At 48.0% G+C, this 13633-nt stretch overlaps 1 protein-coding gene across 2 annotated transcripts in view; it reads right to left on the bottom strand.

Moving 5' to 3' along the window:
* Window positions 1–11375: 11375 nt before the first annotated feature.
* Window positions 11376–13633, bottom strand: part of LOC123485782 (tumor necrosis factor alpha-induced protein 8-like protein 3) — a 29564-nt gene continuing 27306 nt past the window's right edge. For both annotated transcript variants that reach the window (XM_045216908.1, XM_045216909.1), the window contains one exon: window positions 11376–12724. In XM_045216908.1, the coding sequence (XP_045072843.1) occupies window positions 12162–12724 (563 nt within the window). In that variant the 3' untranslated portion in view covers window positions 11376–12161. The remainder of the gene's footprint in view (window positions 12725–13633) is intronic.

The following is a 13633-nucleotide window of genomic DNA, read 5'->3' as shown; positions in this document are numbered from 1 at the left end:
GGGACTCTTAATTGTTGAGCCAGGGTGTGGATGTTCTATGTTTAGTTTTTCTATGTTTGGTTCTAGATCGTTTAGTTTCTATGTTGGCCAGGGTGGTTCCCAATCGGAGACAGCTGTAGCTCGTTGTCTCTGATTGGGGACCATACTGAGAACCTGTTGGCATGTTAGTTTGTGGGATCTTGATCCGTAAAGGTTTGTTGTGTAATAACCTCAGGACTTCACGTATCGTTTCGTTTTGTTGTTTTGTTCGTGTGTTGTGTACGAAATAAAGATGTACGCTTATCATGCTGCGCCTTGGTCTGTCTCATCCGTTACGATCGTGACAGAAGATCCCACCATAAGAGGTCCAAGCAGCGTGCCCAGGAGGAGAAGATGGCGATGCTCGCAGGTGGGCAAATGGTGGTCTTGGGAGGAGATATTCGCGGGCAGAGGGCCATGGAGGCAAGGTAAATGCCCAGGCAGGAGAGAGGACGCGCCAACCGTGCCGGCGACGACGGACACGCGAGAGGCAACCCCAATCATTTTTTGGGGGGCACACGGGCGTGGGACGATGGGGCTGCTGGAGGCAGCTACAGGCGAATCTGCGGACTAGAGGAGGGCCACCAGGTTACGGGGGCCATTGGTCAGTGAGGGAGAAGGGAGAGTGTAGAGCACGGCGAGAGGTACTGGTTAGGCAGCAAAGGGAGCGGAGGTTTATAAGGAAACCCAGTCCGCTCCTCGCACCAAGCAGAGTGGTGTGTGTCACCAGTCCGGTCCGGCCCGTTCCTGATCCCGCACAAAGCCAGTGGTGTGTGTTCCCAGTACGGTCCCGCCTGTTCCTGCTCCCGCACCAAGCCTGTGGTGCGCGTCGCCAGCCGGTCCGGCCTGTTCCTGTTCCCCGCACCAAGCCTGTGGTACGTCGTCAGCCCAGTCCGGCCTGTTCCTGCTCCCCGCGCCAAGCCTGTCAGTGCGCGTCGTCTACCCGAATCCGCCCGTACCTGCTCCCCGCACCAAGCCAGTGGTGTGCATCGCTAGCCGGTCCAGCCCGTTCCTGCTCCCCGCACCAAGCCTGTGGTGCGTGTCGTCAACCCAGTCCGGCCTGTTCCTGCTCCCCGCACCAAGCCAGTGGTGCGCGTCGTCAACCCAGTCCGGCCCGTTCCTGCTCCCCCACCAAGCCAGTGGTGCGCGTCGTCAGCCGGTCGGCCCGTTCCTGCTCCCCGCACCAAGCCAGTGGTGCGGCGTCGCCAACCGGTCCGGCCTGTTCCTGCTCCCCGCACCAAGCCTGTGGTGCGCATCGTCAGCCCAGTCCGGCCCGTTCCTGCTCCCGCACCGGGCCAGTGGTGCGTCGTCACCGGTCCGCCCGTTCCTGCTCCCGCACAAAGCCTGGTCGGGCGTCGCCAGCTCGGCCCGTTCCTGCTCCCCACACCAAGCCAGTGGTGCGCGTCGTCAGCCGGTCCGGCCCGTTCCTGCTCCCGCGCAAGCCAGTGGTGCGGCGTCGCCACCGGTCCGGCCTGTTCCTGCTCCCGCGACCAAGACAGTGAGTGCGGCGTCGTCAACCCAGTCCGCCCGTTCCTCTCCCCGCACCAACCGGTAGTGCGGCGTCGTCTCGCACGGACGGCCTGTGCCTGTTCCACCGAGTCCTGTCGGCACCGGTCAGCTGCTCCGACTCGGGACCAGAGCATCCGCTCCACCGGGGTCGGTCCGACTCCTCAGCGGATCACTCTGGAGCCAGAGCAATCCGCTCCACCAGTGTTCAGTCCAGCTCCGGCCAGCGGGGCCATACCAGACCAGGGGCGCAACGGGGCGGTAGAGAGAGAGTGGTGGTCACGCCCGGAGCCGGAGCTGGACTAAAACTGGTGGAGCGGTTGCTCTGGCTCCAGAGTGGATCCGCTGACTGAGTCGGCCGACCCGGTGAGCGGATTGCTCTAGCTCGGGTGGAGCAGCTGACCCGGACCAAGCACTGATGGAACATGGCACGAGGTGCCGTGCAGGACTGACGCACGCGCACCACTGGTTGGTTCTAGATCATTTAGTTTCTATGTTGGCCAGGGTGGTTCCCCAATCGGAGACAGCTGTAGCCTCGTTGTCTATGATTGGGGTCCATACTTAGGCAACCTGTTAGCATGTTAGTTTGTGGGATCTTGATCCGTAAGGTTTGTTGTGTTATAACCTCTGGACTTCACGTATAGTTTGGTTTTGTTGTTTTTGTTCGTGTGTTAGTACTGCGAAATAAAGATGTCGCTTATCACGCTGCTTGTCCGTCTCATCCGTTAACGATCGTCGACACGTTGCTTCCAGAGGCAAGTTTGGAACTTTTCTGCTACGCACTTCAGCACTCGGCGGTCCCATTCTGTGACCTTGCACTTACAGCTGACCGGGGCAGCTCTAGCAGGGCAGACATCAGACCAGGGTTCTTCAATTCCGGTCCTGGAGGGCCGAAACACCTCTGCTTTTCATCCTCTCCTTCTAATGGGGCTAATTCAGACCTGGGACACCAGGTGAGTGAAATTAACTACCAGGTAGAAATAAAAAAACAGAAGTATTCTGCCCTCAGGACTGAGAAGAACCCTACATTAGACTAACTACTTGTTGGAAAGGTGGCATCATATGACAGTGCCACTCTGAAAGTCACTGAGCTCTTCAGTACGGGCCATTCTACTGCCAATGTTTGTCTATGGAATTTCATGGCTGTGTGCTCAATTTATACACCTGTCAACAGCAGGGTGTCTGGAAAGCTCTTGAATCTACTCATTTGAAGAAGTGTCCACTACTTTTGGCCATGTAGTGTATTTCTATAGTAATGTACTGTGCAGAAAGACCTGCTGTAAAAATTGGCGTTATTTTCTTCTCATTTTTATAGACTATTTTTCACTTCACAGGTGGATGTGACTCTGACCCTGATACAACACATACCTGTACATATATGTGTCCTAGAGTAATGTACTGAGCAGTAAAATGCAGTCCCCCATATTGATATGTTTATTTAATCATTCTAATAAAGTGTGTTTCTCTCTATAGTGGACGTGACTTTAGACCCAGATACAGCACATCGCTATACGTACATCTGTCTAGAGTAATGTACTGAGAAGTAAAATGCCGTCCCCCATATTGATATGTTTCTTTTACAATTCTAATAAAGTGGATGTTTCTCTCAACAGTGCATGTGACTCTAGACCTTGATAAAGCACATCCTGATCTAATCCTGTCTGAAGACGGGAAACAAGTTAGCTATGGAGACATATGGCAGCATCTCCCTGACAACCCAAATACTTGTGTCAGTGCCCTGGGAAAGTAGGGTTTCTCCTCAGGGAGATTCTACTATAATAATAATATGCCATTTAGCAGACACTTTTATCCAAAGCGACTTACAGTCATGCGTGCATACATTTTTGTGTATGGGTGGTCCCGGGGATCGAACCCACTACCTTGGCGTTACAAGCGCCGTGCTCTACCAGCTGAGCTACAGAGGACCACAACTATGAGGTGCAGGTGAAGGGGAAGACTGGGTGGATTTTATGAGTGGCCACAGAGTCCATCAACAGGAAGGGGGAGATTACAGTGAGCCCTAAGAATGGATACTGGACTGTGTTGCTGAGGAATCGGGAGAGTACAGGGATGCTGCTAACCCTGTTGTCCTCCTCTCCCTGAGAGAGAAGCCCCAGAAGGTGGGGGTGTTTGTGGATTATGAGGAGGGTCTGGTCTCCTTCTACAATCGTGGAGGCCAAGTCTCATATCTACTCTTTCACTGGCTACACTTTCACTGAGAAAACTATATCCATACTTCAGCCCCTGTCTTAATTATTGTGGTAAAAACTCACCCCCACTGATCATCACATGTTGATGTCACCGACTGACTGTTTTATACAACAAATGGAAATAATGTTAACATGTGTGTGTGTGCATGTCAGGCTAACAAAAATGTGTGTGTGTGTGTGGGTGGGTGGGTGGTGGTGTGTGTGGGTGGGTGGGGGTGTGGTGGGTGTCGGTGGGTGGGGTTGTGTGTGCGCACATGTGTATATGCGTGCGTATAGATGTGCATAAGTGTGTTACTCACAGTTTGAATTAATTATAGTATACGAAATAGAGGAAATTCACACCTTGTATAATTTCTGCTGAATGTCATCCTATGGTTTCCATGTTGTCTTCATGTAGCCTTATTATACAGTATGTCAGCTAATGTATTGACATATTCTGAACATCAGTCTGGTCATATTAAACCGATGTGAACTTAAATGGGTTTCATTCAAAATGGAATTAAAATGTAAATCAAACTTGTCAACACATAAATGACATTGGCAACCGTAAAACCCCCTGAATCAAATCATTCTGAAATAGTGGCTGTTATTGGTGAAGGAGAGCAATTAACTACTCAAAAAGACAACTCCTGATTGGCTGTGACATCCGTAGGTCTTTCTCAGAGGGCCTATCAGATCTGTTCTAACTCAGGTCACGTAACATAAATGACTAAGGCTGGAGCTAAATCAGGAAGAGACAACATCAATCAATCACTGATCAATCAACTCTGGTCACAGTCCTGGAGTGGGTCTGGGAGGGCTAGAGTGTGTACAGTGGGGAAGCAGTATTTGATACACTGCCGATTTTGCAGGTTTTCCTACTTACAAAGCATAGAGGTCTGTAATTTTTATCATAGGTACACTTCAACTGTGAGACGGAATCTAAAACAAAAATCCAGAAAATCACATTGTATGATTTTTAAGTAATTAATTTGCATTTTACTGCATGACACTTAAGTATTTGATCACCTACCAACCAGTAAAAATTCTGGCTCTCACAGACCTGTTAGTTTTTCTTTAAGAGCCTTCCTGTTCTCCACTCATTACCTGTATTAACTGCACCTGTTTGAACTCGATTATCTGGATAAAAGACACCTGTCCACACACTCAATCAAACAGACTCCAACCTCTCCACAATGGCCAAGACCAGAGAGCTGTGTCAAGGACATCAGGGATAAAAATGTAGACCTGCAAAAGGCTGGGATGGGCTACAGGACAATAGGCAAGCAGCTTGGTGAGAAGGGCAACAACTGTTGGCGCAATTATTCGAAAATTGAAGAAGTTCAAGATGACGGTCAATCACCCCTTCGGTCTGGGGCTCCATGCAAGATCTCACCTCGTGGGGCATCAATGATCATGAGGAAGGTGAGGATCAGCCCAGAACTACACGGCAGGACCTGGTCAATGACCTGAAGAGAGCTGGGACCACAGTCTCAAAGAAAACCATTAGTAACACACTACGCCGTCATGGATTAAAATCCTGCAGCGCTACGCAGTGTCCCCTGCTCAAGCCAGCGCATGTCCAGGCCCGTCTGAAGTTTGCCAATGACCATCTGGGATGATCCAGAGGAGGAATGGGAAGAAGATCATGTGGTCTGATGAGACAAAAATAGAGCTTTTTGGTCTAAACTCCACTCGCCGTGTTTGGAGGAAGAAGAAGGATGAGTACAACCCCAAGAACACCATCCCAACCGTGAAGCATGAGGTGGAAACATCATTCTTTGGGGATGCTTTTCTGCAAAGGGGACAGGACGACTGCACCGTATTGAGGGGGAGGATGGATGGGGCCATGTATCGCGAGATCTTGGCCAACAACCTCCTTCCCTCAGTAAGAGCATTGAAGATGGGTCGTGGCTGGGTCTTCCAGCATGACAACGACCCAAAACACACAGCCAGGGCAACTAAGGAGTGGCTCCGTAGAAGCATCTCAAGGTCCTGGAGTGTTCTAGCCAGTCTCCAGACCCTGAACCCAATAGAAAATCTTTGGAGGGAGCTGAAAGTCCGTATTGCCCAGCGACAGCCCCGAAACCCTGAAGGATCTGGAGAAGGTCTGTATGGAGGAGTGGGCCAAAATCCCTGCTGCAGTGTGTGCAAACCTGGTCAAGACCTACAGGAAACGTATGATCTCTGTAATTGCAAACAAAGGTTTCTGTACCAAATATTAAGTTCTGCTTTTCAGTGCCCTGGGGAAATGACTAAAATGTAAATGTAAAATGTAAATACTTATGTCATGCAATAAAATGCAAATTAATTACTTAAAATCATACAATGTGATTTTCTGGATTTTTGTTTTAGATTCCGTCTCTCACAGTTGAAGTGTACCTATGATAAAAAATTACAGACCTCTACATGCTTTGTAAGTAGGAAAACCTGCAAAATCGGCAGTGTATCAAATACTTGTTCTCCCCACTGTATACAATATACTAGCAGAGAGGAAATTCACACCTTGTATAATTTCCCTTGATTGTCATCCTATGGTTTCCATGTAGTCTTCATGTAACCTTATTATACAGTATGTAAGCCTAATGTATTGACCCATTCTGGTTCCAGTTTTCCAGTTTTAATGTCACATGCACAAGTACAGTGAAATGCCTTTCTTGCAAGCGCTAACCCCAACAATGCAGTAATCAATAACAATGTAAAGAACAAAAACACACAAGATATAAAAAGAAAACATGATAAAGTAAGTAAGCATACTATATACAGGGTCAGTTCCAATACCATATTTACAATGTGCAGGGATACTGGAGTGATAGGAAGTAGATATATATAGGGGTAAGGTGACTAGGCATCAGGATATTGATAAACAGAGTAGCAGCAGTGTATATGCTGGTCCAAAGGCTCCTTAACAGCTTCTACCCCCAAGCCATAAGACTGCTGAACATTTAATTAAATGGCCACCCGACTATTTACGTTGTTTTTACACTGCTGCTACTCGCTCTTATTATCTATGCATAGTCACTTTACCCCTACCTACATGTACTAATTACACTCCACTAACCTGTACCCGGCATCATTGACTTTGTACTGGTACCCCAAGTATATAGCCTCGCTTATTGTTATTTTATTGTATTACTTTTTATTTTTTACTTTAGTTTATTTAAGGCCCAGTGTGCATAGAGACAGTGCAAAAATAAGAATAAAATATAAAGGTCAACTCAGATAGTCTGTGTAGCTATTTAGTTAGCTATTTAGTTAGCTATTTAGTTAGCTATTTAGCAGTCTTATGTCTTGGGGATAGAAGCTGTTCAGGAGCCTGTTGGTGTCAGACTTGATGGACCAGTAGCGCTTGCCATGCGGAAGCAAAGCGAGAACAGTCTATGGCTTGGGAGGTTGGAGTCTTTAACGACTTTCTGGGCCTTCCTTTCACACCTCCTAATATAGAGGTCCTGGATGGCAGGGAGTTCAGCCCCCAGTGATGTACTGGTCAGTCCGCACCACCCTCTGTAGCGCCTGCGATCGGCGGCGGTGCTATTGCCATACCAAGCTGTGATGCAGCCAGTCAAGACGCTCTCAATGGTACTACAGCTGTAGAACCTTTTGAGGATTTGAGGGCCCATGCCAAACCTTTTAGACCTCCTGAGGGGGGAAGAGGCGCTGTCGCGCCTTCTTCATGGCTGTGTGCATGTGGACCATTTTTAAGTTCTTCGTGATTTGGACACTGAGGAACTTGAAGCTCGAGACCCGCTCCACTGCAGACCCGTCAATGTGGATGGGGGCATGCTAGCCCCGTTTCCTGTAGTCCACGATCAGCTCTCTGGTCTTACTGATGTTGAGGGAGAGGTTGTTGTTCCGACCCCCACTGCCAGGCCACTGACCTCCTCCTGTAGGCTGTCTCATCGTCGCCGGTGATCAGGCCTACCATCATCGTGTCGTCAGCAAACTTAATGATGGTGTTGGAGTCGTGCGTGGCCACGCAGTCGAGGGTGAACAGGGAGTACAGGAAGGGACTAAGTACACACCCCTGAGGGGCCCCTGTGTTGAGGGTCAGCGTGGCGGAGGTGATGTTGCCTACCCTCACCGCCTGGGGTCAGCCCGTCAGGAAGTCCAGGATCCAGTTGCAGAGGGAGGTGTTCAGTCCCAGGGTCCTAAGCTTGGTGACGAGCTTGAAGGGGACAATGGTGTTGAACGGCTGAGCTGTAGTCAATGAACATCATTCTCACATAGGTATTCCTCTTATCTAGGTGGGTGAGGGCAGTGTGGAGCGCAATTGAGATTGCGTCGTGTATGGATCTGTTGGGGCGGTATGCAAATTGGAGTGGGTCTAGGGTGTCTGCGATGATGGAGTTGATGTGTGTCATAACCAGCCTCTCAAAGCACTTGATGATACATTAATCATATTAAAGAGAACTCATTAACTTGAATCAGCTTCATCATTGGGGGTTGGGGTTGTGTGTGGGGGGGTGTTTGTGGTAAGATACTGAGTGTCAGTTCCTCAGCGTCTTTTACATTACTCGTCTGATGTCCTGGCCCCAATCTATAGCTCTGTAGAAAGGGTTGAATAAGTATCAGCAACAAGGTGAAAGATGCTCTTATATTTGACCCTCAACACAGAGATCCACAGAACATTTAAACACAGCAGCTATAAAGCAATAGAGTATATCACTTTATAGTACAAATGCACCCTATTCCCCTACACAGTGCCCTGGTCAAAGTAGTACACTATATAGGCAATAGGGTGCAATTTGGGGATGTGGAACAAGTATCTGTAGAGCCAGTTAGGATGTTGTTCCACTTTCCTGCCACTAGAGGTCAGGTCTCCTCTGATATTGGGCTCTTGTCAAAGATGGTAGTTCTGTAGATAAGGAATAGGCTGCCATTTGGGACGACCTGAACATGGGCTCCTCATGAGGTCACTGAGACAGAGGCCAGTCTGGGAAGACTATGTTTATCTATGCATCACCATTGGGTATTTATATCCCACACCACCTGTGTGCTATGTGTATGTGTGTGTGAGTGCACATCTACAAGTGTGTGTGTGTTTATGCATATCTGTGTGTGTGCGTGCGCGTATGTGTGTGTGTGTGTGAGAGAGCGTGCGTGTGTGTGTGTGTGCCTGATAGTACTTGCGTGAGCGAGCCATGCCCTGAGGCCCTATTTTAACCCGTCTCCTCAGTCTCATTGTCTGTCACAGTTCCAGCCCCTCAAATCATTAATGTCTGAATCAGCTGGAGACTGGGAGGAGGAGAGGAGAGGAGAGGAGGATGGGGGGTGGGGGAGAGAAGTGAAGAGAGGTGTGAATGGAAAGAGAAGAGAGTGATAGTAACTTAAATTGAACCCTCTTGTCATAAGGACTACATAACACTGTCATACCAACAATATAAAGATGTTATAAGATGAAAGATGCCTTGCTGCTATTCCAGTTTCAACTGTTCTGCCTGCGATTCGAAACCCCTACCTGTCCCAGACCTGCTGTTTTCAACTCTTAATGATCGGCTATGAAAAGCCAACTGAGAGACCTGAGCCCCTAGGACCATGCGTCGGGACTACCGGCCGTGGTGACTCCTTGCTGTCCCCAGTCCGCCTGGCCTTGCTGCTATTCCAGTTTCAACTGTTCTGCCTGCGGTTATGGAACCCCTACCTGTCCCAGACCTGCTGTTTTCAACTCTTAATGATCGGCTATGAAAAGCCAACTGAGATTTATTCCTGATTATTATTTGACCATGCTTGTCACTTATGAACATTTTGAACATCTTGGCATGGTTCTGTTATAATCTCCACCCGGCACAGCCAGAGAAGAGGACTGGCCACCCCTCATAGCCTGGTTCCTCTCTAGGTTTCTTCCTAGGTTTTGGCCTTTCTAGGGAGTTTTTCCTAGCCACTGTGCTTCTACACCTGCATTACTAGCTGTTTGGGGTTTTTAGGCTGGGTTTCTGTACAGCACTTCGAGATATTAGCTGATGTACGAAGGGCTATATAAAAATAAAATTGATTGATTGATTGATTATAAACAATTATAGAGCTTTAGCCTTTGGTTCCCTGCTTCAAATACGATTTGTGTCTGTATAGTGATCTAGTGTGTGTGTGTGTGGACTTGTGTCTGTGTGCGTGTAGATGTGCGCGTGCCTGCATATATATACCTACAGGTGGGTGGTCTGTCTGTTCTATGTAACAGACTGTGTGTATTTATGACAGAGAACTGAAACACTGTAGGAGGAGGAGGAGGAGGAGGAGGAGGAGGAGGAGGGTAGAAGAGAGATAAGAGGATAGAAGAAGATGGGAAAGGCGTGGAGAGGATGAGAGGATGAGAGGATGAGAGGATGAGAGGTACACAACAGGTCATAAAGTGCAACTGAACAAAGCATCAAACCTCAAGCACCGATTTATAAGGAATCTTTAATAAAAGATAGACGTGTTACACCCTAGCAAAGAGGATACAGACACAGACACATGATGCGCGCGCACACGCACACACACACACACACACACACACACACACACACACACACACACACACACAGATAATGTATGTCTTACTATACTTGTGAGGACTTTTCGGGGACCAACAATTGATTCCCATTCATAATCCCTATTTTCCCCTAACCCCTAAACCTAACCCTAACTCCTAACCTTCACCGTAACCCTAATTCTAATGCTAAACCTAACCCTTAACCTAATCCCTAAACCTAAAAAGCCTTTATTGTAAGTGAGGACCGGCAGCATTTCCTCACTTCCCTGAATTTAGTTGGTTTACTATTCTTGTACCCACAAGTATAGTAAAACATGTACACACACACACACACACACACACACACACACACACACACACACACACACACACACACACACACAACACTGCTCTATAGAGAGAAGGCAGAGAGCACAGAGTTATCATCAAGGGACAGAGTTATCATCAAGGCCTTAACAGTCAGAGCTGTAAGACTAATTTAGGCCTGGATTCAATCCGTGGCGTGCTGCACCGCATGTCACTATACAACCAGCAATGCAGCTTTTAAAGGCATTTGCCCCGACATTCACGGAGATCGTATTCATGGTAAACATCTTGTGGGCCTCCATTTTTTAAAGATTGTTATAGTGCGTGAAAGGTTTGAATCCCAGCCTTAGTCATTTACATATTTGGCAGGAAATGGTGACGGTTGGCTGTGATTGGTTAATGATGCATACAGCATACAGAACTATAGGGTCAGGAATTTTTCCTGGTAATGAAGGTCACGTGGACTAGAAAAACTCCAGGTCCTGATATAAGACATCATGACACTCACACACACACAGTAATAATGAAAGGAGAGAGAACCAACAGTGTATTTACAAAACATCGTCATTCTTTTTGGACTTGATTCAGAGCAGTAAAGCTATAAGTACGTACACCACGCAATAAAGTATGTCAAATGTTGCTATCACGTGATCACCACAGATTTTTGAGTTCTTGAATGCCAAAGAGGGGAAAAACTCTTCTGATTCGCTGGTCTCTCATGGGTTTTGTGGCTTTATGTAGGCTACGTTGCTATGTGAACGACCAGTCGCAGTCATAGCCTATCAGACGCTACGCTGGTGATCCACCCGCCCACTTTCACACTCCCTGTTGTAACTTCCTAGACTTTATTAGGATATAATATCTTTCACTTAGCAGACGCTTTATGCAAAGCCACTAATAGAACAGTGTCAATGAGTGAATACAGTATGTTTTTAATATGTGTGTATGATCCTTGTGAGAAGTGAACCAGTTACCTTGGATTTGCTAGCGCCACACTCTTACCAACTTTGGGGACGGTGAGGGAGAGGGAGTGGGAGAAGGATGTAGAGAAAACACCTTACAGAACAGAGCTGTGACACCAGGTCAATATCATAGAATTCTACATACAGTTCATCAACGTCATGGCAACTGGATAGAAAAAAGGAGGCAGACAAGAAAGGAGAGGAAAGAAGGGGAGCAGGAGAATAAGGAAGGAAACAAGGAGAGGACGATTAAAGCACATCCCTGTCCAGGAAGCTCAAGAGAATAAAAGAGAGATCAGGGGAGGAGAGGAAAGAGAAGAGGAAGTGGGAGAGCAGGAGAGAAAAATAAGGTTAAAGGTTGAACAGATCAGATCAGGAGCGGATTTAAAAGAAGGAATGAGAGGAAGAAGAAAAGCAGACCGGAGGAAGAGAAGGGGTGTGTCCCAATAACCTGTCCTTCTTCCTGAAGTGTGCACTCGTTCACTACTCCCCACAAATGTAAAAGCATTGGATTAGTGTAGGTGTGGGCTACAAGGAGGTTCCATATACCAATCATTTCATTTCAAATCCATGAAGGGAAGTGAACAAGTGCACACTTCGGGAGAAAGGGGGGATTATTGAGGCGCAACCATGGAGATTGAGTAATAGGAAGGGAGGAGCAGGGTCAAATGCTAGGTCAAAGATGAGAGGTGAGAGATCAGGGGTCAGAGGTTAAAGTGTTCCCTCATCCAGCAGTTTGTTGATCCCATTGCAGATCTTCCTCAGGTACAGTCTGTACTCCTCTCCGTCTCCGTACAGCTCGGCCAGGAACTCCCCGTGGGCGAAGTGGTTGAACACGTGGTCGATGCGAGTGTGTGACCGCGGGGTCAGGTGCTGCTCCACCAGCGCATGCAGAAGGTCCCGGCATTCCAGCAGCAACTCTGACAGAATGCGGTGGTCGAACGTGTAGTCCACCTCGTAGAAGCTGACCGCCGTCATGGCCGCCTGGTTCATCTTCTTCTTGAAGCGTTCGACTGTGTCCAGTTCGTCTGGGCTGAACTGGTGGTTGCGGTACAGGATGCCGATCTTCAGGGCGATCTTGATGACGTCTTTGACGATCTTGTGGGCCTCCTTCTTGCTCTTGGTGAACTCCCGGCTTGCCTTGTACAGCTCGTCCAGGATCTCACTGCTGACATCGTCCGTCAGGAGGTTGGCCACCACCATGGTCGCCATCTTGGATAGGATCTTCTTCTGCGCCTGGAGGGCCAGGGAGCGGGAGTTGAAACTCTCCTGGCCTGGAGGGGGGAGAGAGGGTGGAGAAGGAGCGGAGAGAGAGGGAGATGGGGAGGAGAGGAGGGTGGGGCAAAAGAGGGGTGGGGGAGAGAGTGAAGTAGGGGGAGAGAGGTGGGGAGAGGGGGGGATGGAGGAGGGTGAGGTAAGAGGAAGGAGGAGGAGAGAGGGGGAAGGGGGGAGATTGGGGGAGTAATGGGAGAGAGGGAGAGAGAGGTGGAGAGGTGGAGATGAAGGAGAGAGAGAGTTAGTGTTTAGCTCCATAGCCCACCCAGTCAAACACACATTCCTCTCTGTCTTTCTGTTTAAAGTTCTTGTCAAGGACAAATCAGCACCAAACACACAGAGAAGAAGAGATGCTTTATACTAACCCTCCTTTTAAAGTCATAGTCAGGCACTTCTTACAGTGAACACATACTGTAAACTCAGAGTACAGGAGTCAAACTCATAATACTTTGTCACATAGGTCTACAGTTAAACTGTGCTTGTCAGACAAGCAGCAATTATATTAGTAGCATTAAAGGGAAAGTCTAGAGAGGATCAGTACCTGGATCAGTAACGGTTAAATGAAGTAGGTACAGTAAATTATCTGGAAAACCAAACTGTCTGAAAGAGGAATTTTCCTTTCCTTCACTTGCAGTGAAATGGCCGACACACACACACACACACACACACACACACACACACACACACACACACACACACACAGTGCGATAGTCGTGATAGCTTGGCGTCATTTACCTCTTACATTCTCTAACATAAAAAAAAACATAAAACCTCTCTGGCTATTTTCTCTCCAGTCAAACAACACTTATGTTACATAATCATTCCACTCCTTCATACTACAGTAAAACTACAGTGGTCTGACTGACTGGTAGACTGAGGAGGATAGTGACTGACTGGTAGACTGAGGG

Source organism: Coregonus clupeaformis, unplaced genomic scaffold, assembly GCF_020615455.1.
Source record: "Coregonus clupeaformis isolate EN_2021a unplaced genomic scaffold, ASM2061545v1 scaf0851, whole genome shotgun sequence".
Lineage (NCBI taxonomy): Eukaryota > Metazoa > Chordata > Actinopteri > Salmoniformes > Salmonidae > Coregonus > Coregonus clupeaformis.
This window is presented reverse-complemented; position numbering and strand designations above follow the sequence as displayed.